General features: G+C 42.7%; 1 protein-coding gene across 1 annotated transcript in view; it reads right to left on the bottom strand.

Annotated features, from left to right (window-relative positions):
• Nucleotides 1-26,481, bottom strand: part of LOC307228611 (CUB and sushi domain-containing protein 1-like) — a gene marked incomplete at its 3' end in the record, with an annotated part of 336,038 nt that overhangs the window by 87,169 nt on the left and 222,388 nt on the right. Inside the window, exons 24-30 of the mRNA XM_079998326.1 lie at nt 19,068-19,224; nt 17,355-17,546; nt 8,997-9,123; nt 7,335-7,546; nt 5,203-5,394; nt 2,999-3,137; nt 877-1,064 (exon numbers count right to left, since the gene is read on the bottom strand). Coding sequence (XP_079854452.1) covers nt 877-1,064; nt 2,999-3,137; nt 5,203-5,394; nt 7,335-7,546; nt 8,997-9,123; nt 17,355-17,546; nt 19,068-19,224 — 1,207 coding nt within the window. The remainder of the gene's footprint in view (nt 1-876; nt 1,065-2,998; nt 3,138-5,202; nt 5,395-7,334; nt 7,547-8,996; nt 9,124-17,354; nt 17,547-19,067; nt 19,225-26,481) is intronic.

The raw sequence follows: 26,481 nt of genomic DNA, 5'->3' as shown, positions 1-26,481 counted from the left end.
AAGTCTGTGTGTTGGTTTTTTTTTTCCACTCCGATTCATTTTTATTTATCTATTCATGCATGCATTTTGAAAGTTGTTTCCCCGTATCGTGGCCGCTGGTCGGAGAACCGAACATTTGTTGTGGATTTCAAACCGCCACGGCCGCGCGCTACAGCCGATATTAGCGCTGTGTCAAATGGAATAACGGGCGTGCACCACCTGCGAACTCCTGTCATTGACACTGACCTGTGTTTCTTAAAATGGTATCTGGATAAAATAAAACTAGACCAGACAATATATAAAACTGATTATTTCTATGTAACTCATTCATTGTTATATTTATCTTTGTCAAACCATCAGTGATTGGAAATAAAAACACATTTGTTAAATTGTCAAACAATATAACAAAAGTGACTATAAACGTATTTGGAATTATCTGGTTCATCCAGCTGTCTAATTGATATGAGACATGGAGTCGTTGTTGAAAAGCCATCTATCTGCCTCAAGGTTATTCAAATGCTAAATACCTGGTAAACTCTCAGACTGTGATATCTATAAACCAGAAGTAATTAGGCAACGACATTCTATGTGACTTGCTTTGACTATTGAAACTCTTGTGCCTCAGCTCTATGAAGCATTTTGCTTTAAAATGATTCTTTTTTTTGGGTTTTTGCTTCTCCACATGCTGAAGGTCCCAGCGCACGGTGCGGCCCGTGCCCTGAATACAGCTCGTACTGGATGCCGCGTGTGTCCAGGAAGAGGACGTGGTTTTTCCTAAAACATCTTAAAAAATGTTTTCCCTTCAGCACAGTTTCATTCCAAAGTTATTAAAACCCAATTTTTGAAGTAAGATTTCGGTGAGTCCAGGTTTTTTTTTTTTTTTTACGCTGTAATTACCTCGGTATTCGATGGCGAATCCAGACATGCCCAGCGAGGCGTCGGATCTGAATGCCAAGAAGAGACGGTTACCGCTGCTCTCGATGCGCTCTGGGGCCTGGTTGCCTTGGAGACTTGCAAGTAACGGCCCATTAGAATCCTCCCCTTCGTAGATGTGCAGGAAGTCGTAACTTGGCTCCATGTTAAAACTTAACAAAACAAGAAAGAACAAACAAGCACAAAGGTGTTAGAGCCAGCGAGTTTGGAGACTGAGGATTCGGGGTTCTCGCTGCTGCCTTTGTCCTCGGCGTCTTAAACGTGGGGATCGTCGTAACGACGTGGGCACCGGAATCCCTCTCCATCCCATCACAGCTTTTTAAATGCATCTGAATGGTACATGCCAACTGAGGATGCATCCAATAGCTCACACAGCATGTCTCTCAACAGCACACGTACGTTTGCTCTCCCAGTTTGTATGCTTCGCTCTTTCTGCCACAGGTCTGCGTCGGTTAACCTGCTTGATATTACGTCTTTGCTGATAGACCTTTGCTATTTGTGTACGTGTCCGTATCGGTGTGTGTGTGTGTGTGTGTGTGTGTGTGTGTGTGTGTGCGCGTGAGAGTACGTTATGCGGTGTGAGTGGGTTAACACATCTCACACATGCTTTTGTATTCCCTTCAGAGGAAACAAAGGGTGAAGGACAAAAAAAGTAGAAGCCCCTATCACGGTTTGATATACAACCAGTATTTAAAGAACTGAACACAAAGGCAGCCAAAAAGATTAAATGGTACGAAATGGTGAAAATGATCAAGCCAGGGTAATTGCATATCTCTGAAATTGGCCATATAAGGTCGTTGCTGTCATCCAGTCTCGAGTGTAAATGTGACGTGATAGCCGCCCTGCCAATGGAAACCAACATAGATAATTATTGGATTTGTTATTAATATCAGATTTCACAGCTATGCAAACATAAATATTGAAAAGGAGTTCCTAAAGCACCTCCACTTATTGTAGGGATTAGCCAACCCCCGGAAGGGGATCCAGCCTCAGTCATTCCTCATTTTGTTCATATTGATATTTGCTCCGTTTGATTGGTGCTGCTCTGTGACATTCTCCAGATGTGTTGTTTTTTTTAACGCCTGCCACCGAAGATGCTCCTGGAGTTTCCCACAGTCCAGACTCAACACTGAGATCATTTGCTCATTATCAAGGCGGTCCTGGGAGATTTTTTATTAATAGAATAGTTGAATTTCTGATTAGAGCCGGAGGAATCATATATAATGGCAGAAATCCTCCGGTCATGGAGCATCCCTTGTCTCAAATTCCAAGAAAACTGTTTCTATACATCTATCCAAGCAAACAATTTTGGTCCAGTGCCTGATGTGAAATAATAATCTGTATATCCCAGGCCTTGATCTGTGCACATTACCTGGTGATGCGAAGATATTACATGAGATATTGCCTCATGTTGCCCTATCTGATCAGATTTAGGAGCAAATTCACATACATTTTATTTATATCAATGTATAATGTATATACAGTTGATCGTACGATATGTTGTCTTCATTTGTCTGTGTCTTCAGGTTTATGTGAGAGAATTTGTATAACTCACGAACTTCGTTTAAAGCCGCCTTACTAAGGCCTTAAAATTCCAGAAAAAAATAAAAGTCAACATATACAGTAGGTTCTTTTTAACTGCAAAGGTCTACTAACCATGATTAAATCAAGACTTCTGAATTTAAACTTACATTTTTTTTTTTTCAACTAGATTCCCTTTCCCATGATGAAAATGTAGATGTTTGGCTTTAGAACACAATGTTTCATCATGATTATTAGGATTAATACAATCATCGATTCCATCAGATGAACTACATATGACTATTCTATAGGTAAACAACAAAACTTTGGGGTGAAAACTGTTAAATATTGAATATTAATTTTAAAATATCTTATTTAGTCCATCAGTAAGTTCCAGAGTTTTAGAGACTTGCTCTTACTCAGCAGCCAAGAGAACAGTTTCCACAGAGCTCCCGATACTATTTATGACCCTGAGCTTTAATTTGCATATTGTTATGAAGGTGTGTCAGCGCCAAAAAGTTGTTGTAAATACATTTAAAGATGCAATCGATTTTGACATTTCTACCTTTTGAAGATGAGGGCGATAACAAAGTCAGGGTTGACCCGGATCCTCCAGTCACACTCCTTTCCTGGAGGGTAGGGCTGGGGGTAGTTCGGGGAGAGGATCACCCCCGACGGTCCGCTGGCATTACCCCCACAGGTTGCTGGAGTGAGAGAGAGGGAGAGAGAGGGCGAGAGAAGAGGAGGCACGAGTTTCAGTGGGTGAGGAAGGGGGTGGTTTGCATGTCAAAGCACCAAACAAGCACTTCCACCGCCAACAAGTCGCCACAGCTGACATTATCTCCCAGGTAGCTGCACGCAGGCGGGGAGTCATTCGGCCATCTCCAAAGTCATAAAATTGTAATAATTGTTTTTTTGTTGTGTTGATGTGTCACTTTATCTTTCCATTATGAAAGATAAAGTGACACATCAACACAACAAAAAAAACCAAACAGAGACGGGGCGACTGCCAACGTGTCACAGCGGGCCCCTGAAACGGTTGATCGTCCGTTGATTATTACGGCAAACGACAATCCCTTTCCCGCCTTCCCGCTACCGGGGAGCCTTTGAGCAGCCAGGGGTTTTACTCCCGGGCGTAAATGAGCGGATGATCGCCCGGAGGCCGGCGGCGGCAGCAGACCTCGCTGTGCTGGGGATTAACCGCCCTCGTCGCAAGTGCGATGAAGAGGGAAGTGTAAAATGGATAAGGAGAGAGAGAGAGAGGGAGAGAGAGAGGGGTGGGAATTAAACCTCAGCCGCTATCTACGGTAGTGGAGGGAAACGTGAGGTCGTCGGCAAACAAGATGGATGAGCTCGCTTTTCCCCGGTCGGAAGTAAGAGGAGAGGTGTGGAAAGCCGCGACGCCGGAGGGCCCCGGAGATACCGGAAACAAGAGGAGCGAGGAGGATCTTCCCCTTCTTCCGAGAGCACGCGAGCGTAAATCCAGGGGACATGAAAGGTGTATTGGCACAGGCAGATAGCTGCCGTCTCACTATTTAAATTCATGGCCACGGCATCACGCCGCCTTCCATGGCGTTTTGTATGGTCTTTGCAGAGATAACGAGGCTACCCCTGTTCCGAGTCAAGCCCAATATATAGGAGAATAGATCTGAAGGAGGCAGCGGAGTTTGGGCTGAGGAGGGGGCATAACTTAAAGCAAAAAAATATATAAAAACGGTGTGGTTTCATGGCTCATTTGGTCTCACGTGGTTCCGCCCCCTCCCGCTCCCCACTTAGTCGATGCAGGGAGGACGGTGGCGGGTTGGACCGCTCTTCTTTTTTTATTCATAGAGAGCCACTACGAGCTCTAAACTAGGTCAGCATCCCCCCCCCCCCCTCCACCCCACACGCCTTGTGTTCATTTCAACCAGCAGGGGGCGCCGAGCCGCGTTAAGTAACCGCTATACTGACGCCATCACACCTGTAAAGAAACAGTGAAAATGTGACCGGGATGGATGCGTTTCCTTTCGAGTACAGTCCCATATTCCATTTTACAGCTCAAAAAAGAAAATGTAAATACGTTCCGGTTTTAAAGTTAGGACTATCTTTCAACTGTGCAAAAGTGGTTCTCGCCTATTCAGATGAGCTTTGAGGTGTTAAGTCAAGGTTTTATGATTCTGAAATCAATAATGATATTCATTATATTTCCATTACTGCGGTGTCTGAAAATGTGATGATGTACAAGCCCGTAAAGCCAGGCGCCGTAGCACATTTTACTAAAGTGCAACAGAAATTATTTGTAAATCTGTCCTATCTGTCACAATGCTGTCTGCATTAAGTCTTCCTGCGGCAATTAAGATGGAGAGGAGGAGCATTTTAGAGTTTGATGATAAGAGCCTTTTTGCCTTTCAAGAAACATTTCTGGGATGACAAGTTTGCTTCCTCCTTCAGCATCGTCGTCGCAGGGATGACGACGTTTCATCGCGGCGCGGACGCCCGTTGTTGTGCGTAGTGCACCGAGGGCTGCATCCCCTCGTCGTGGTGCGATGGCCGAAATTTCCCCTGGGATCCACTAAAGTTAATTTCTTCAGATCTCATTTAGTCGGGAAAACGGAGGGAATCCCACAAGTATTTCTCGTGCCTTCTGACTATATTCAATTATGTCTCTATGAAAATATGCGGCGAATAACTCACGAGATGAGCGTGTAAACCCAGGAACAACTGGTGCACATAAGAGCGACGTACTCTTAAAGTTAACACACAAACAGACTGAGTCCAATGGGCACTCGCCTATGCACGTCGGAGGATCAGGCTGCCAGTAGAACCTGTTGTCCATGCGAACACATGTGATGGTGCCGGTTCCCTGAAGCTGGTAGCCGGGGTCGCACTGGAAGGTCATGCTGTCGCCCGGTTCCTTACTGTCGCCGTATCGGGAGCCGTTCACCGGGATTCCCGGGTCGTTGCAGGTCATTGCCGTGGTGGCTGAGAGGTGGAAAACAGAGTAGAGTGGTCCGTCATGAGGCTGCTTGTTTGGTTGTGACATATGCTTCAATGAGAAGCCGTTGAACCCTTTTAATTATGTCTCCTGGTTAAATAATTCCCTTTATTGAACACATTAGGTAATGAGATTCGAGCGCCTGAATATCAATATAAAACAATAGTTAAATTCCCTTTCTATTATACTTTGTGGTTCCTAGAGGTCCTTGCCAGCTTTGGTAAGGATAAAATATGACAATAATGAATTATCACTATAATTATTTATAATAATAATAATAATAATAATAATAATAATAATAATAATAATGATTATTATTATTATTATTATTATTAATTATAACAATAATACATTATTATTATGTATTATTCTCAATTGCTGGCATTATATTTCACTGCAGACTGCTGTTTTGCTGCAGCTGTCCATGTGAAACACCTATCCACTCTATCCTGTTAATTTAATAAATACCTTAACGGCGAGACATAACATTTTAATATGTTCATTTAGTTTATATTTATTACTCTAATGAAAGCAGCATTTATTCTGTTTATTGCAGGGAGAAGAACCCAGGGAAACAAAGACAAAGAAGACACTTTGTGGTTTTGTAAATTCCACAAAACATACTTTAAAGGCAGTGTGATGTAGTGTATGTATTAAAGAGAAGAACAGCAGCTGTTTGCAACATGTACTGTATATGAATGAGGTAATAATACTGGCCATCATACGTACATAATATGTATAATGTGTGCGTGTGTGTGCGTGTGTGTGCGTGTGTGTGTGTGAAGACGTGTGTGCATGTGTGTGCGTGTGTGTGCATGTGTGTGCGTGTGCGTGCGTGTGTGTGTGTGTGTGTGTGTGTGTGTCTTTCAAAGAGAGAGTGGCAATAAACAAATACCGGAGGAAAATATTCATAACAATCAACAAATAAAGTAGTGGGAGGATCAATGAAGTATAAGTGATGAACCACAAAACAATAAAAAATAAATAAATAAATATATATATATATATATAACAGTAGAATGGAAGACAAAAACCAAGGCTCATTGTGTTGGCTATTGGCTAAATATTCAGCGGTTACAAGCTGTTCAAACCGGTTTCTGTGCAGCGTGCGGCAGCACTTATTCATGAGTCTTCTCCTAAATTTCCAATTTTTCTTCCTTGACGAAAATTATTTAAGAAATCTGGTTAAATGCGGCTTCATTTTAGATGAATTCTCAAAGGGCCAATATAAATGAAGTGTGAAAAATTTTGTAACGTGCTTAAGGCCTGTGTGTGTGGATGGTCGTAATTTTGCATTGTTGTTATTTGGACGTCAGGGACAGTTCTCATCACAATATTTAATTAAATACATATTTTATTTAACAGCAATTACTGAAACATTTTTTCAATAGTATAAATTCTTCTCACTGTCAGTCAGTTATTAGCTATTCCTCTGGGGATGAATAAAGTAACTATCTATCTATCTATCTATCTATCTATCTATCTATCTATCTATCTATCTATCTATCTATCTATCTATCTATCTATCTATCTATCTATCTATCTTTCTATCTATCTATCTGTGGGGATGTTGTGGTGAGCAGCCACACCTGATCTAGGTGATTGGGTCAGGGTGGCTGCATACCTGTTTCTCAATGGTTGGTCTAACGAGCAACAGGTTAAAAGCCCCATCTTCACACTCACTCAGGATAGGAGCCCTGTCATGACACGTTCCATCTGCTCCCGGCTAATTCCAACTGGCCAACTCTCTACAATAAACTGGTGTTTACAGTCTATCTACAGTTTATCTTCTTCTGTGTCTCTGTGACGGAGGGCCCTGAAAACGCCACTTGGGTGGTGTGTGGTAGGAGAAACTGCCACACTATCTATCTATTGTAAACCCTCCCTCCTTCATGTAAGAATGACTATGAATGGTTAAATTACTTACTTGAAAACTGTATAGAAAATCCTTGTTTACTGATAAAGTAATCAGAGTCAAATTGCAGGGTGAGGATGTTGAAAGTGGAGTGGGTGTCCTCAGGTAGAGCCGGGCCAGACCATTCTTTCATCAGGATCCCCCCCTCCGACGGGCCAGATGGACCATCCCACACCCCCAGGATGTCGTGTCCCACCTCAGTGTCAAACACTATGAAGTGGAGACTGGGAGAAGACATAACACAACGAGTACACAGAATAAATATTATTATCATAATTATTTTGATTTAAAGTGTTTCTATTTTATTTCATAGAATTAGAAGGACTATGGCTGCATACCACATCAGGTTAGGATAGGGTAAGTGGATTTAAAGGTAATAAATAATAGAATAAATTCTGAAAACTATTAAAGGGAAAAGGAAAAAAAAGGGTGTAAGGGTTAGGAAAAATCAACATTGCATAATAATATTCCATGAATTTGATTTTTGAAAATGACGTTATCTTTCCCACACACCATTATCTATAGGGATCAACGGTGACCGCCCGGTTTTAAAACGCCTCAGTTTCCGGAAGTTCACTCCAAATTCACTGCACTGACCTTTGAGAAAATCCTAAATAAAGAGTGTTAAGCCCGGGATCAAGACAACCAATAACGAGATGGGACCATAAAACATTTGATGCGGAGCAAAAAAATAAATAAAAATGGAAAACGGGAAAAAAAAAGGCAAAGGTACAAGACTGTGCACATAATTATTTTAAGGGTGACGGAACTATGCATCCCATAACCCATTGCGAATGAAACCAATCCAGCGACTTCCGGCCTAACGATAGTTTAGAGCACTAGTGTGGAAATCCCGGTTGCTCGGTGGCAAACGTAACGCCGTGGGCACACGCCGCGACTTTGGGAGTCGCCAGATCGCTCGACTGTTCACACTGCAAGACTTTCCGTCGTGCGATCGGGAACGTTGAAGTCGTGGTTTCGCACTACATGACGGATCGGCGACGCATTACAAGGTCTTTCACCTTGAGGAGTCCCCACGAGTCTGCCAGGTCTCCAAAATGTATTTTGTCGAAAAAAAAACCCCACGCGATAAGTGGCGCAGGGAATTAAATTACAAGGTTGATATCATACAAACTTGTGGCTTCTACAGGAGCGTATACCATCGTTTCACAACCTCATAGCTCGTGGTGAGTCAAGCTTTGATGGTTTTTGGACACAACCATTACGAATAATCAAAACCTTGAGTCAGAATATGAATGGGACTTTCACTTCTGCTGAGCTGATTATACTCTGTTAATAGACATTTGGGATCTGCTGCCGTTGTTTCTGCTCTTCGTTTGGAGTAAAACATAATTTGTTAAAATGTTCAGCGATCAATTAAATTGATTAACACAAATGATAATACACATTTGGCAGATTAGACAAAAATGTCTGATTATAACAAAGTAGATAATATTAATATAAATTATAATATGTTATATATCATTTCCTGGCTGGAATTAATTTTCAATAGCACATTACAAATGTGTACTTCATTTCTATTGACCCTATTAATCTAAAATTAATCTACTTATTAAAATGTTCTTTTTTTTTTTTTTACATATTTTAGAGGAAGTCCTGTTTTTTATTATCTCCAGGATTGTATTACGTTTTGTCCTGTGAAATGCTTATTACCTGATGGTCTTTCCAGTGTCGGCCTGGATGGTCCAGGTGCAGTGGAGGTTGTTGTCGTAGGGAGCAGGGTATCCAGGAGACAGAATACGACCCGACACCGCTCCGGATAAATGGCCCCCACACTCCGCTGGAAGACACACGGACACACACCAGTCACTCAATTACATTCAGATTAGTTTACTCAATTGAACGTCAACTAAAAAAATTGGGGCCGGTCAAAAAAGAGAGGTGGAATCCCAAGAGTGGCACGAGAAAGAAGCATCAAGATTTGTTTGAAAAGGAAGTGATGAACGCTGAAGCCCTCCAAGCAAATGCTAAATAATAAAAGGAGAGGTTCTGCGTTTTGATCCTTGCTCAAAAATTGGTATGGCTCTAGATTTGATAAATTGCTTTGGTGCACAAATAATCCATAAAATGCCTTTGTAAGTACAACAGGGTTTTTTTTTTTTCTGTGCCTCCCATCAAAATAATTTAATTAAAATATGTGCCTTAATTCAATGTATTAATTTTAGCGGTCCGTTTCATTTATCTTCTATTCTCTGTTTTATTAAATGAAAAGATTACAAAAAAAAAAATCATAGCACAAGGAAAAAAAACCCACAAAGGGCTGTAGAGCCCAGTGGCGTTTACTTCAGCCTCAACACAATCTGTTTTGTTTTTTTTACCAATATCTGACATCTAAATATTGATGCAACTGACGGATTTATTCACTGAGTTCTAATTTGTTTATGATTTAGTGGTTTTCTTTGATTTCTTTTTCTTCTTCTGCCGGATCCCCTCTTGATATTCTTTGGGAAAAATTCTCTGAATTTAGAAATATAAAACTATTTGAAGCAGAAGAACAGCAGAAGCTAAGTTTCATCCAAACTGATCCACGTATGGAGCAGAAATGAGTGAAAAATCAACAGAATTTGACCCAAATCACGGACACAGTCTAATGCCTAATGCATTCAACGCCAAAATATGTCCAACCCAGGTCAAAGTATCTGCAACACAACAATGAGAGAAGCTACGAACATGGTTGAGGTGTCGTTTAAACCGGTATGTCACGTGCATCTCGTGGTTTAAGTTTCATCCAAATCGATTCACATACTGAGCAGAAGTTAGTGAAAAAAACAATTAAATTTGACCCCGAGTATTCAAGTGGTGCTGCTTGACCGACATTTTGCTGTTTTTACATTACATTTACATTTAGTCATTTAGCAGACGCTTTTATCCAAAGCGACTTACAATTATTCAAACACCGACGGACGCAGCCATCAGGAGCAATTAGGGGTTAAGTGTCTTGCTCAAGGACACTACAGCATGCTAGCAGGAGGAGCCTGGGATCGAACCAGGAACCTTTAGATTACTAGACGACCAGCTCTACCTCCTGAGCTACCGCCCCCCTGTTTGTATACAATCATCTACAATATAGATGCGATTTACAGTTAGACGCTTTTTGACGTCATCATACTATTTACTATAACTCTGGAGGTTGTGATTCAGAGTGTACGTTCGCACCGTGTCCAGTGAGCGGTGTAGACTCCGTCGCTCTGTAGTGGTTTGAGGATACAAACTATGTGTTTGCGTGTGTATTTATTTTCTATTTCAATTCAAATAATTGAATTAGAGCAACCTTAATAAAGTCATATATATATATACTTTTTTTTTTTTTCCGTTTTTTTAGTTTGTGAAAATTGAAGAACAACCTATTATTTAAAGTATTTGTTTTTCAGTGTCATTCAGTTTTAATTTCCGCTCATCAAACATCCAATGGATTTTAAACTTAAAATCTATCACTTCCTCTCGTTACAAAACCTGACTTTAAACAGTCCACAGAGCGAGATCCAAACAGGGATGGTTCGCGAACATTGGAAGTGGAAGAACTGGACTGGCCTTCACTCATCCCTGACCTCAACCTCACGCAACAACTTTGGGATGAAATTGGTCGACGTCAACCGCAAGCCACGCCTAAAGACCCCCCCGTGTCCAGCCGCACTAATGCTCCCGGTGCGGTCCGGACGAGTCCTCCCAGCGATGTTCCGGCATCTCGTGGAAAGGCCTTGCGAGAGGAATGGAGGGAGGCGGTTATGGCCGCCGAGTGTGGGGAGCGGTGATAATCATCCGTCCGTCATTTCGGGATGAGATGTTCGGCGAACTGCCGCCCACATACAGTACGTTCTTTGGACCCGTGCTTTAGTCTGATCGCCACAGAATGAATCATAAATGGAAACGACCAAAGAAAAAAATAATGATAATGTGCACCGGTCAAGGAAGGTGGACTTGGATAGCTTTATAGCTACCGAGGAACTTCCTTGGAGTGAAGGTGTCCAAAACACCCAGGCAACCAAAATCTGTGTCTGGACAGACTGACTCGACATGTGACACCAAAAATTATAGTATTTTAGGGGCTCTTGGGTCAATGCATTGGACTGTGGGAGCTCTAATCTAAGATGCCGAGGTCGTGGTCAAAATTTCAGCTCCCGTGTTGTCGGACCAAAACGGCTTCCACCCTGGCAGTGCATGGATGTTTGTGTTGACGTTGCAGTCTGCTTTTCCTCTTTGGGTTTGAACAAAACAAAAAACGAGGGAAAAGGTGGCTTTAGAGTCAGGGGATGCCGGGGAGAGCAATTTGTACTCGCAAAATCTGTTTGCGTTCCGGACATGAAGCCGCGGAGCGGACATGTGAATGCGACAAGGCCGGGGCACTTTCCTCGTCACGAGGTCCCGTGTTCAGCGACATCAGAGCTTGTATCATCTCTGCTATTTTCGAATTATGTCATTTTCGTGGCATTATCTGCCTGCGCTCTCCGGGGTTTTTTGCTGTACAGTGTGAAATGGTCAGATTCAGTGTCAGCGACGACACAAGCACACCCCAGCGACAGAGGGGATATTTCCATTTCCATGTCGGGTGGGTGGACTCAATTTACAGAACAGCGTTGAGAGCTTAGGGGTCTGGTGGGTGACCTCTAAGTTCTTATCTGAACGGTGAAAGGTAATTCATGCGCTCACTAGAGGGTGGGGGCGGAAAAAAATCAATTCTTCAATGTATCACCATTCCCTGTTAAAGAACCATGCATCAACGCACAAAACCTCTTAAATGGATTTGTACGATTATTTCTGTAACAGTGCTTTGTGTGCTTACGAATACATTTTATTTTTTATTGGGAAGTATTTCAGATAGATACAGTTTATTATACAAATAGATATGAAAAATATATTTTCCGGACATGGTGAAACCCATCCCACCAAATGTGTGTGCACAAGCGCTGGAATAGTATGTTTTCCATAAGTAACCTTGAAACAAACTAGAAATCTTTAATTTTTCTTCGACACCTTATACCGCTGGGAAATACGCCGCCACCTTTACCCAGACATTTGGCGTGCTTTCATGTGTTACTAAAAGATAATGGAAAGGTTCTGGAGAATGGAAGTTCCCCTCAAATGTATGCAGATGTGTATCTTGTAGGCTGAAAATTAAAAGTCACAATGATAAGCCGAGCTATCAAACTGTCTTTGTGCACACAACAAACTCAGGCCTTAAAGCGGGGAAAAAAAAACCGCTTTGGTGCGTCACCGCCGTGATTTCTAGTTTTGGCAGAGCTGAGTTGAATGGTTGGCAGCCTCATCACCCTAATTAACATCTGCCCATGCCAAATAAAGATAAATTTGGCCTCTGGCCGCTTATCTGCCACACTACCTGGGAAATATTCAAATAGATTTACAATCTCCCAAATACTTTATTTGGTTATTTTTAGTGAATAATAAAATGCTATGTGCTATTTGTAGATGGTAGTGGCATCATTAATGATGGCTGAACAGCCCAAAATATTTCCTGTATAAGTGATTTCATGAACCGCCATCTGCATTTCATTTTGTTTGTTTGATTGTTTATTCCAGTATTGGAAGACACTTCTGTCAATTCTGTATGTTTGTATGTGATCTGTTCATGGGCAGCCATCTTATACATCAATAATAACAATAACAATAATAATAATAATAATAATAATAATAATAATAATAAAAATAATAATATTAATAGAAATAATAATAATAATAATAATAATAATAATCATCATCATCATCATCATCATCGTCATCGTCGTAAAATTATTATTATTATTATTATTATTATTATTATTATTATTATTATTATTATTATTATTATTAATAATAATAATAATAATAATAATAATAGTAATAAATAAAGCTGCAGGCAGCAATACGCGGGGTCCAGGGTAGTCTGCCCTTCGTTAAATTGTGATTGCAGAAGTTCATTCGTTCCGGCCTGGTGAGGTCTGAGCCACTGTGCATAGGGTTTCCACCTCCAATGTATGTGGAAAATAAGGGACACCTTGCCAGCGGCCCCATGCCTTGGGGACACAAATCAAGTATGGTTCTGGGGGTCCTTTATGCATTCATTTGTGCTTCTTATGCATCAATTCGAGGGTCCCCTCGGCTGCTCTCATGAATGTAGGAAAATGTGGAGATACCAAATAATTGCTTTCTCTCTCTCTCTCTCTCTCTCACACACACACACGCACACACAGAGGAAGGCAGGTCTTCTGCTTACATCCTCAGAGAAGTGTGTTAACTTGTGTATCTGGAGAATGGCACGATGATGACTGTAAACACAGAATGATCTAACAACAACAGCACAGTTCTGGGCCATCATGAATTCAGCGATTCCGCTCTTCGTCCAATACCCATTTTATCCATCTTGTCTGTAAGTGTGGCAGATCCATGACATCCACACACCAAATTATCATTATCATTATTATTATTAATATTATTAATATTATTATTATTATTGTTATTATTAGTGCCCAGCAACGGTGGCATATAGCCATCGTTCACGTGTCTCTTGTTGATGGATGGTGCACAGAGCTGAGCGGCAGAACCCTGAAGCCCCGCCCCGCTGCTGCACAGAGCAGAGAGAGAGAGAGACGCACAAAGCCAGAGCGGACAGCGGAACGTTTATTTTTTTGTGTTTTGTCTTTCAAATCCTAATATCAATTTTCAACTTTGGACACAACAGAATAATATGCGCCCCAAATAAAAGCCATATTTAAGCGGGCACCGCTGTGAGGCTTTAGCGGGGACAAAAGCTCCTTTCCCGACATAATTTTTCATAATCACGGCAGAAGAATAATGTAGCATCAATAGTTTTTAATGAGTCGCATATTACATAATAAATTACTTTATTTAGCCGCTAGGAAAAGGAGAGGAGAAAGTCCTGACGACGAACAGGTAGCGGATTAATTTTCTCTGATGACATTACGTGTGTGTGTGTGTGTGCGTGCTTGCGTCCGTGCATGCGTGCGTGCGTGCGTGCGTGCGTGCGTGCGTGCGTGCGTGTGTGTGTGTGTGTGTGTATGTTGAAGACTCATTGAGAGCCGAAAATAATCTCCACATATCCTCCCTCCCAATACTCCCTACTCTTATCAACTCTCCTCTTATCTGTGTTTTCAATGTTTCGTGCTTTGGTGGTCACTTTTAATGTTCAATTCCTACTTTGGGACCTATTTTGCACTAACCCTGTACCCAATCCCAGTCCTCCTGAATTTCCCCTCGGGGATGAACAGTGTTTGTATCCCTTTAATTGCAATCCACTAATATAATTGAATATAACCATTTATAAGTAGGCTATCGTCATTTGACTTTGAATGTACATTTACCCTCCTCTCCCTCTTTTCGGAAGTCGTTGCGCCTGTTGACCAATTGGAACATTTCTCAAGAGTCTGTAGACAGTGGCTTAATTGGCCATATCTGCAATCAATTATTTATTTATTTATATGGCTTATACATACGCTATAGTTTGTATTATATTGTATATGTACCATGTGCTGTTATTAAGTCTTCCAACAGCAATTTTCTTTCTTAATTTGTTCAGTGTTAATTATCAGATGTTACTCTTTATTGGGTCTGTGGTTATTATAACTACACATTTATTTGGTGTGCACTATCACAGTGTAAGTATTAGCCTAACAGACGCCGGGTGGCGTTAAAGAAGCGGCTGATGGCGGCGGAGGTACCTCACCCGGCGCATGGCGCTTAATGAGTGAACGCCGCGTTGCAACAGTTTGCGGCGTCCTACACGCCGTTCTTGAATGAAAACACGCCTGCTGACGGCGGAAAAACAAGGCGATTAATGAGCCGTTTGGGCGTTCCAAAGTTGCTCACTCATCTCTGCCTCCGCCAATTTGTGCCCACGCCCTGTAATCTCCACGTCCCCATGCCTCCTTCCGAACACACTGTCCTAATAAAGACAGTGTGTTTTTATCTGACATTGTATTTAATTGTGTTCCGTTTCCTTATAAAAACAAAGCACTGTTTGTAACGGGGACACTTCCTCAGTCACAGCGCCCGACCCCCCTCGTGTCCCCCCACTACGTGGTAGAATCCGGCGCCACTGGTCCAAATTGCACCGAATTCGACAGTGCACGTCCTTGGGTCCCCGGCAATACGCCCGCTAAATGTGAAGTAGATCGGATGAACGGTTGTCGAGATAATCCGAGGACATACATGCATACAGTACACAGAGATTCCTTCTTGTATTAGTTTGATATTCTCAGGGGAAAAAAAAAATGTTGACGCCTTATTTTTCCCGTCTGGTCAGTTGCAGAACCCAGTGACTTAAAGAACAGTGAGATCAGCTCCATCAAGTGTTGATTATCAACATAAACAACGATAAGACACTCTTAGCAAGGCACATCCATACCCACTCCTACACCTTTGCAATTGGACCGCAGTGTTACTGCAACATGGGTCCGCAACCTGAAATGTTCTGTTACTGATGACACCCTGAATAATTCATTATCATATCATTCATAATAATGAATGATTCCTCAAACTGCACGCATCAACTCATTTTGTTCACAGTTTTTAATGGACCGGCACTTTGGTCCATCTATTTTTGTTTTTTTTTTACAATGGTGTCCGATTGGAAGAGCTTGGGTGGATCAAGAGATGATGCAAATGACAAATCATCGAACAATCAGAGAAAACTGACCGATCTGAACCGATCTTTTAGCTTTGCATCAAATCCGATTTGTTGCCCTGTTACGTTCATAGATGGATTTCAGTTGACGGATCATCAGACCTTTATGACATTCTGTCACAACCCACAACCCTGTTGACCCATTGGATAGAAAAATATATTTACAAGTAGGAATAGGAAAAAGGAAATATGCATTTGTTATTATTTTATTGAGGCTACAATAACCTTTTATCCATGAATCAGGATTGCTTTCTCCTTGAATATTTGATTTGCTGAATTACAATTTCCACTTTTCTCTTCACTGGAATCAGTGTATAAAACATTCGGTTTTTGGGGTAAATGAGGACAACAAATCAACACTTTAGAGTCTCAAGAAAAAATCCTTGATTCATCTTCCTAATGCTTGTGAGCTTTAAAAATATAACGATTCTGCCCGGTACTGTCATTTTTTTTTTCATTAAACTCTGGAAAAAAATAGCCAATTAATTCGACTCCAGTTCAGGGTTTTAAAAAACCTGCCTTGAGACGGCGGTTCAGACCTCCAGGCATTAAAACGTGTCGGGCTCTGCGATGGAAGCGGCGAGGCTGGAAGCAGTGGAGTGAGCTGCCACAAGACGCCGGGTCTGAGACGCACGGTGAGGAATACGTCTTTCTAGGCCGTTAATAGATGGACAAAACCTTGGAGGTCTGGCATAAAGTTGCATGTTATCCTTGATAATTTTGGGGAAAAAAAGCAATATATTTGGGGGCTATTTTTGTATATTTGGCAATTTAAATTTTTTTTATTCTTCACACTTCAGATAGCTCTTTTATGCTAATTGTCTGAACAGCAATGCACCAAGACTCACCACAAAGAATTTATTGTGTATTCATTTCTCAATCCTCTTGTAACATTTTAGGTTTCATGTAAATCGCCAAATTCTTCTTGTTGGTGTCTTAGGTCATTTAGTTGTTTTTACCTTTGTCGTTTTCATTTTTATGTCTTCATACATATTTTTTTCACGTTTACATTTATTGCGTACTGCCATTAATTCATCCATCCATCCATCTACTGTATCTACCTCCCAACCTACCTATCTACGCACGCACCCACCCACCCACCTACCCATCTCTGCACCCGCCGACCCACCTACCTACTCACCCACCCACCCTCCCACCGACCCACCTACCTACTCACCCACCCACCCTCCCACCGACCTACCTACCCATCCATCTATCCATCCATCCATCCATCCATCCATCCATCTATCCATCCATCCATCCATCCATCCATCCATCCATCTATCCATCCATCCATCCATCCATCCATCTATCTATCTATGTAACTACCTTACTTTGTAACAGGTGCATGAGAGCGGCTGTGCTGACACACTGACCTATGCAGGCGGGCAGCGTTTTGTCCCAGACTCTTCTGTCTCCGCTGAGGCAGGTGAGTGTGCTGCTGCCATGGAGACTGTAACCAGGGTTACAGGCATACAAGACAACCGTGTCGGCATAGTGACCGTCATCCTGGATCTTGTAGCCGTAGCTCGGCACACCCGGCTCCTCGCAACGGACGAGGTCGAAACCTGGCGGACACACATAGGCACACGGTTACATTCAAATTAATGAAAAATAGGTCAGGGCAGTTGGACAACGTTGGATGAATGATGAGGATGAGAGCAACAATACATACTACAATACATAGTGTACTTTTCAGCTTGAATGCTGAAAGACAACGGGTGGAATATACTGCAAGAGAACAGAAATGTACTTTTAAATATTCACATATCCTCATGTATCTATTAAGACCGAAAGCAGCTGCTTGGACTTTAGGCACATAAGGTGACATGTAGGTCACATGAAGGTGAATTGACTATGAAAAAAAAGCACTTGAGGGATCATTGGATCATAAAAAACGATCCTTAGTTTTCCCATAGTCTGCACATCGTCACTGGAATTGGCCAAATCCCATAGAATCCCAAACACAATTTGCACAACTTATTTGGAGCCACAGACACATCATCCATCCATCCATCCATCAACCCATCCAACCATCAATCTGTCCAGCCATCCATCATCCATCCTTCCTTCCATCCATCCATCCTTCCTTCCTTCCATCCATCTACCCATTGCCTGTAAACAATGATAGCCTAATTCTCTATACAAATGATGTCAGAAGCCAAGCAACTTGTCAGCGTCCCATATTTCCGTCACCTCTTCTTTTGTCTTTCCACTCGTCTGTGATCCAGGCATCCGTCAGATCTCCGCCGCAGCGGGAAAAACGCGTGTCACCTTCCACTTTAACGACTCGGTGATTAACGGCCGTTTAATGGCTTTCAACTTACATTCGGCGTGTCTGTCCGTTCGTCTATAACCGTACGTCTCTCCTTTCATTCCTTCCTCCACCTCCATCTGTGTTGGCCCTTTTAGTCCATCAATCCATCCGTCCACCCGTCCTTCCATCCCTCCCTCCACCTGGCGCAGGTGTGTGCCTCTCACCTTCTTTTAATGAGTTGCAAATAAATGGTCGTCTAGCAGCCCCGCCGCCTTACACAACAGATGGCCCACACTCTTTAATGCATTCTTAACGCCGTTAAGATGTGTGTGTGTGTGTGTGTGCGTGCGCGTGCGTGCCTGTGTGTGCGTGTGTGTGTGTGTGTCTGCGTGCGTGTGCATGTGCACATGTTTCCTTGTAAATCAAGTCCCTATTATGACTAAAGGGGCGCGGTGCTTTAACCATCCCCTCGCCGGTCACTGAGAAGTGCGCTCTGAGAAGTGTCGAAAAGTGTTTGTTTTACGACACCAGACAAAATGATAACAAAAGAATATGTATTTCAACGAAAAAGTAAATAAGCGCTTTTATTCGCTACAAAATACACTGTGATGAGACCGATAATTAAGTGAGATTCTCATTTTTTCGAGAAAGGGGGTCCATCGATTTTGAGGCCGGCAGTAAAGCTTTGCCCCGTTGGAAGCAGTGGGAGGCTGCAGCAGAGCACTGAGTCAAAAGTCAATAGCAGAGCGTCGCCGGTAAATGTGATAAACGTGTCCTTGTCTCATTAAGTCGAACCCGGGCGTCCGGGGGTGCGGGGTCCTTGATGACTCACTGGTGTACGTGAGGCGGAACCCCGGGTCGGTCCCCGAGGCGTTGCTGTTGAACTCCAGCCAGAGGTGATTGGACGTGCTGTTGATGACCACGCTCATCATGCGGTCGCGGGTGAAATTCCCGAGAAGACGAGAGGAACTGTTCTCTCCGTCGTACACCTGTCGGAAAAAACAACAACAAAAAACAAAAACAAAACAAAACAAAAAAAAAGAGCAGTTAACACAGAGTTTTATTTTATATTGCGGCCAATTCCATCCCTCCGGGTTGGCGGAGACGAGATGAATATAAATAAAATTACTACATTTTTCTAAACTTGACTGGAGACGCGCCGTTTGCATGCACGCGGCGTTCCGCCAGCCCCCCTCCCCCCCGCTGCACCGCTGCTTTTCTATGGGAGCAAATTGTTTTGTTTTTAAGCCAAAAAATTGTTTCAAAACACATTTTTAGGAAAAACGCCGTGTATTTTGCTCGATTATGCCAGCGTGTGTCGGGAGGTGTGGAAAGGCCAAATAGAGGCGTTTACCTTGTTTTGATCGCAAACCGATGAATGGATTATTTGAAAGGTATCGGGGGCGAGTGGGCGACGTGACGCGGCTCGGTCGCTGTTGAGGCTCCCGCTGTGATAAAATGCCTCAGTTTCCGTTCACTTTCCATTTTGGTTCATTGGTTACGAGGGGAAAAGTGACACCTGCACTCCCGACTGTGGTTCGCAACAAGGAGAATAATACAGTATATTCCACACAGGGTCACAGCGAAAAGCCTCTCCAACCAAACAGGTCACACACTGCGGAGTGTGTGTGCGTGCGTGCGTGCGTGCGTGCGTGCGTGCGTGCGTGCGTGCGTGCGTGCGTGCGTGCGTGCGTGCGTGCGTGCGTGCGTGCGTGTGTGTGTGCGTGCGTGCGTGCGTGTGTGTGTGTGTGTTGTGGGAAAAGAGAAGGAGTGAAATAAAGAGGTAAAGTGAGAGAAAGTAAAGGACAGAGGGGGAAGGGCTAACATTGTTTCAACAGCACGGCTACTCTACGCCTCGTCTCTCTCTCTCTCTCTCTCTCTCTCTGTCTCTCTCTCTCTCTCTCTCTCTCTCTCTGTCTCTCTCTCTCTCTCTCTGTCTCTCTCTCTCTCTCTCTTTCTTTCTTTCTTTCTCATGCTTTCTTTCTACTGCACCCCATCTCTCTCTCTCTCTCTCTCTCTCTCTCTCTCTCTCTCTCCCTTTCTCCCTCGCTCGGTGTAAAACTCAGTGTGGTTAATGAAAAGCCCTGCAAGTCATAAATCACCATGTCACCATCTGCCACCCCCCCTCCCCCCCTCCTCCCCTGCTTTTCCAGAGAACAACCCCCCGAAAACCAACACTATCTCTCATTTCTTACCCGGAGAACAATCTCCCCCTCTCTCTCTCCCTCCCTCTAGCTCTGCCCGCCCCCCCCCCCCCCTTTCTCTCTCTCTCTCTCTCTCTCTCCCTCCCTCTCTCTCTCGCACTCTTAATTGTGGATTGTTCTTCAGGGTTGGGGAGTATTTGCACGTCAAAGCACTACAGTTCAATATAGTATATATTTTTTTATGGTCACATATTTTTTTATAAAGCTTCCTCTTTCTATTCTTTTAACGACCCCTCTGTCTCAATTTCTTATGTGTGTTAGTATTTCATCCAGCGTTATTTGCGTTGTCGTTGTGTTGTTTGACGTGCTGCCGATTCTCTTCGTGCCGCTTGTCTGTTTGCGGGGCTTTGTAACAGTGTTTTAAAAAGCGCTTTCGGAACAAACCTTGACTTGATGAATTACTAACAGTAACAAACATAAGCTCCTTTATTTATTAGCTTCTTAACTGGCACCTTAAAAGACGCCAAATCGCAAGTCTAGGGCGTTTGTTTGATGGATGAGGATGAATATAATCGAAATATTTGCTTTTCTAACCCCTCTGTGTTCCACTGGTGTTTAAATATCTGGATGATTCAACAGTTGCAAGAAAAAAAAAGTTGCTTGTGCAGCTGAAATGCCAGTTAGAAAGTGAGCGGGGAAATGTTTAATATACATAATTTCGGGAGGGAGTCTTGTTATTAACTTGAAACTTTGGGAAAACGGATTGAAACTTTCTCTGCAGATGAATAAACTCCAACTGAACAAGTTCCAGTAAGTTGCTGAGTGCTCCATATATAACTAGTTGTTAGCAGAGGATCAAACAATATTTGCATATATATAGAGAGATATGTTATTGAACATTAATTTAACTAGATCACGTTTTCTTTTATTGCAAATTGCCATCTTCTTCTATTTTATTATTATTACTTTGTAATTGTGAGCTGCTGTTACACTGCAATTTCCTGTTGGGGATGAATAAAATGTCTCGATCTCCTTCTAACATTTTAGATTTAGTGTAAATCGCCAAATTCTTCTTGCTTGCGTTCCAGGTTATTTTGTTGTTTTTATAAACCCCACTTTTATGTTTACGTTCATTGCGTGCAGTTCAGGAGTGAAAAAAACCTCCAGGCATTAAAACGTGTCGGGCTCTGCGATGGCAGCAGCACGGCTGGAAGCAGTGGAGTGAGCTGCCAACCAGGTGCGACCACAAGACGCCGGGTCTGAGACGCGCGGTGAGGACGGTGAAGAGTCCTGTCTCGGCAGAAAACAGATGGAGAAAACCTTGGAAGTCTGGCATAAAATTGCACGTACACATATATAAATATAAATATATATATATATATATTTTTTTTTTTCTTCAGACTTCAGACTGCTTTGTTATGCAAATTGCCTTTACAGCAATGCACCAAACTCGACCATCACAACATTTCTTTATTTCGCTATCTTTCTGTATCTAATTTCTCTGTCAAACTACTCTCATCTTCTAACATTTTAGGTTTAGTGTAAATCGCCAAATTCTTATTGTTTGGGTTCATTAGGTTACAACAATATTTTTACATTCATTGTATTTTTTTACATTTATGTTTATTACTTGTTGACATTTTCTATCCATCATCCATCCACCTACCTACCAACCTACCTACCTGCCTGCCTGCCTGCCTGCCTGCTTACCTGCCTGCCTGCCTACCTCCTGCCTACCTACCTACCTGTCTGCCTGCCTGCCTGCCTGCCTGTCTACCTACCTCCTACTTACCTACCTACCTACCTGTCTGCCTGCCTGCCTGCCTGCCTGCCTGCCTACCTACCTACCTACCTACCTGTCTGCCTGCCTGCCTGCCTGCCTGCCTGTCTGCCTGCCTGCCTGCCTACCTACCTCCTACCTACCTACCTACCTGTCTTCCTGCCTGCCTGCCTGCCTGCCTACATACCTCCTACCTACCTACCTACCTGTCTGCCTGCCTGCCTACCTACCTACCTACCTATCCACCTGCCCACCTGCCCACCTGTCTCTCCATCCATCCATCAATCCATCCATCCATCCATCTGTCCGTCCATCCGTCCGTCCGTCCGTCCGTCTGTCTGTCTGTCTGTCTGTCTGTCTGTCTGTCTGTCTGTCTGTCCGTCCATCCGTCCGTCTGTCTGTATGTCTATCTATCTATCTATCTATCTATCAATACTCCTCTGTTACTCCTCTTCATCAGTTCGTTCTAACTCAGGAGGCTGTCCATCCGTTCTCATGTCCCTCTAAACATTTCTCGCCAGGGTCCAAAAGACTTTTCTTGCCTCATTCTTCGTCGTCGTCATCACATCAGCGTTCTCAAGCACAAGGTGCTGAGGCACAGGGAACCTCTCTCAGGCCGCTTCTTTCATTATAATTTCTTAATTTCTCACCCACAGGACAGAGCTTGGTTTATTTTGAGCTCTTCACTGAAAGAATCAAACGCTTTGGTACATAAGGTTTTCGTTATAGTTACTCAGCAACGACTCAGCCAGCCTCCTCCGAACATTAAAGTGTTGCAATCTTCATGAAAAAAGCCCAATGGCTCAGGTCTGTGGTTGTGGGGTTTATTGAGAAACCTTTCATGTACCCAATTATTAATATGCCAGCCACAATGGGGATGACATAGTGAATGTATATTTTTTTCCATATGCGCTACTGAACTTCAAAGGAAGCAATGAGGGTCATTTCAGAAGTAGGACAAGTCAAGCTTCTGATTTGGTCGTGACAAGTAAAAAAATATATAGAATTTTTTCAATTTTAATATCACTCGCAATCGACTAACTGCTGCTTGCACTTAAGGGCTCACTACTTACTAATACTGTGTAGATACAGTAAATAGTGTACAAACGTGTCATTTCTTATTTACGGTAATTTTAATTTGTATCTCTTCCTCAACTGCACTGTTTTTGCTGCTGTGACGCCAGCATTTCCCTCCAGGCTTAATAAAGTTTTATCCTATCTTATCTTATTTTATTTCATCTTATTTACCTCTATTCGTACTGGCTACGTCGTCTGAGTAGCATGCTATTTTATAGCAACGCCCTCTCAATACCAGCAGAAGAACGACGAAGCCTGAAATGGAACACCTACTGAAAGCCCGATCCAAAGAAACGATTTTAGTAATAATTTAATAGAAATAGAGACATATATCCTTTATCCTGAACGTTAAGTGATGACTAGAGGATAGGGAGGTGTAGAAAATAGATCTGATTCCTGTCATCAGTATCAACTCATTTCATATCTCTGTGCCTCCTCAGGCTGCTGCTTCCATCATTATGTCTGGTTCATGCTGGGTAGAAAATAATCGCCCACACATTTACCGACATCGACACATACATAAAGAGTGTTTCAATTAGTGGTTGATTAAGTTAAGTAAATTAAGTTAAACTAAAAAAATCACATACAATATATGTCACACCTAACACTCCCTGAAAAGGCAACTTTCTACGAGGCGTGCGTCTTCACTGACCGGCCACACGTGACCATGCAGCATCGCGTCAGAAAAGCCAGAACAGATTTTTTTGTGGAACGCTCCAAAGCTCCAGCTTTTCTTTAGCATTTTTGGGCCCACCGTGCCAAAGGGGCGTACAGTGAGAACCCATAACAAGCTAATAAACTAATTCATTAACACCAAAAATAATGTCACCTTCAGAAAATGTCCAGATTTATTTTTTTTTTGACAGAGTGGACAAACAGTGGACGGTGGCTGCGGCGGGAAGGGAGCGCCTCTAAACTGTTGTTTGAGACTTGTGTTCTGGGGACTTTTGCAATACATGTTTGGAATGTAAGTCTCATTCAAAACCTACATTCTAATAATTTATTGCAAAGGTTTTCCCAAAACTTGCTTCACATGCAGTAATGGAGCTATGTTGGGTGTCGAGAAGATGTGATGACATTTTTAAATAAAGATTCTTGCAATTCATTCAATGTGCCTTTTCCGGGTTGCATCAGACTTGGCCTTTACAGAGGAAAAATGCCAGCTTTATGTTAGCCAGCGTTGGAAAGTGACAAGGTCTCTTTCTGTCTCAGCAGCATCTCGTACCTTGAACTGTGAAGCACCCAAATCCACCTCCAGTAGAAGGCATAAGGCGGGAGTCCTCGTTATTGCCTTGTTGCGCTCTCTTCATTGGTGATAAAGGAGAATGTGATGTTTTTGGCAGCACAGTCATATATCACAGTTATGCAGCGGCCTTCCAATTACTTTTCTTATAGCTCTAGCAGAGGAGAAGAAAAGGGCACGGTCCTCCGGATGCTTTTTGTTACGTTTCACATGTACAGGGCCCAGATCTCGCCACTCGATAAATGCGGCTCATTCTAAATCCAAGGCCAGCGTCTGTCAACCCGGACGTGATTTGATGCGTTTGGGTGACTAATACCTTTCCTTTAAAAACACTACGCAGGCAGCAATAAGGAGGATGCAGAGTCAACATCATTTTGATGGAGCCAGCTCATTTCTACGTCAGCGTGTGATGCTTTAACCCAACCACGCATGATGAACGGTGACCTCTCCCTCGTTCTCTCTCTCTCTCTCTCTCTCTCTCTCTCCCTCTCTCTCTCTCTCTCTCTCCAACAATACTATGTCAGCGATAGTAAAGGTTGACCGGCGTTCCATGACCTCACCAAGGCCACCACCTCTCTCTGTGTTTGACGCAATGCTTCCCATCGGGGGATCAGCGGCATGGGGTGGTGATTTTCCTCTCTTTCTCCATGTGCTACACACCAGTGGTTGAGAGTAGGGTGGGAATCGTTGGGTGTTTTTTTGGGGTTTTTTTTCCAGATACCGGTGCTTAAACGATAGTTATAAAAGCGGTGCTTGAACTGATGTGTACAATTTTTTTCAAAACAACAGTCGACAACATTAAAGATTGCGATGGCGATATGACTTGCGATACATAAAGAAATATTGAAGTGTGCATAATGAGCGATACAGTTCCCATGTCTTTTTGCTTTGGTAGGTACACTTCTAACGTAGACCCCAAACATTGAATAGCCTATGCCCACTGAATAAAGAAATGAAGTCAATTATTTTGAACACGCTTTAATTGAAGAAACTGCACTTGAATACCCAACCAATTTAACGGAACATTAATTAAAATAATGAATTAAAGTTTAATTTCCGTTGCTTCCTTTAAAATATTTTCCTCTCAGCTCAATGAAAACATCTCTTGGAATAAAAAAAACAAGTTGGGGGAAAATAACTTATCAATTAAATCAATATAAATTAAAAATACCAATTTAAACAACTGTAACGTCTATTGTGTTTTTGTCTGCCTGTTTATAAACAATTCCAGGACAGATCAGGTAGTGACGGGGCCTGTTGCTTTCACAGAGTGCATTGCGGGTAATGCAGGAGCCCTGTCTGCACATGGCTGGAGGAAGATGGGTATGACGGAGAGATCGCTGATGAGAGCCAACTTGACTGATTTGGGCATGAGTAGGGAACGTCTACATGATTCCGCCAGCTTCCTATGCATGTTGCATGGAAATGCAGTTATTAACAATCAACAAATATTATTAAAGGCGTTTCAGGCAGTCTTTTGCAATCTGTTTATTGCGCATGTTCATATCGCAATGACAATTAAAACAGGAATTGTAGTGCTCCAGACGGCAAATATATAAACGGACAGCTCAGGCATTTAAGTGACACCGAAATGAGGCACCGAAATCGGTGTTGAGATTCAGTCAGGTAGATACCGATCGCAGAGGAAGCGGTGCCATATTGGCACTGGGTTTTGGTACCCAACCCTTGTTGAGAGTCGGAAGTAAACACTGCTTTGCCAAGACACATGCCTCGTATTCAATATATTTTACATGGACAAGAACAACAACCGTATCTAGTCCAAATGCCAGCTGCAGCAGCTTATCTCTGGCTCTAACAGCACCACATCTAGGATGTCTGAGGCTGAGCCGAAATCAACAATGCATTCTCTGCGCTAAGGCCAAGAGACAGCGCAGCGCTCCCACTGGGAGGGAATTTGAGGATGTAAAAGAGGCCAGGCACCTCTTGTTATCAAGGACAGGCCCCCTTCTCCCCCACATGGGGATGTGAGAGACTCTATCAA

This window comes from Zeus faber (genome assembly GCF_960531495.2).
Source record: "Zeus faber genome assembly, chromosome: 3".
Taxonomy (NCBI): domain Eukaryota; kingdom Metazoa; phylum Chordata; class Actinopteri; order Zeiformes; family Zeidae; genus Zeus; species Zeus faber.
The sequence above is the reverse complement of the archived record's forward strand: the minus strand, read 5'-3'. Positions and strand labels throughout refer to the sequence as shown.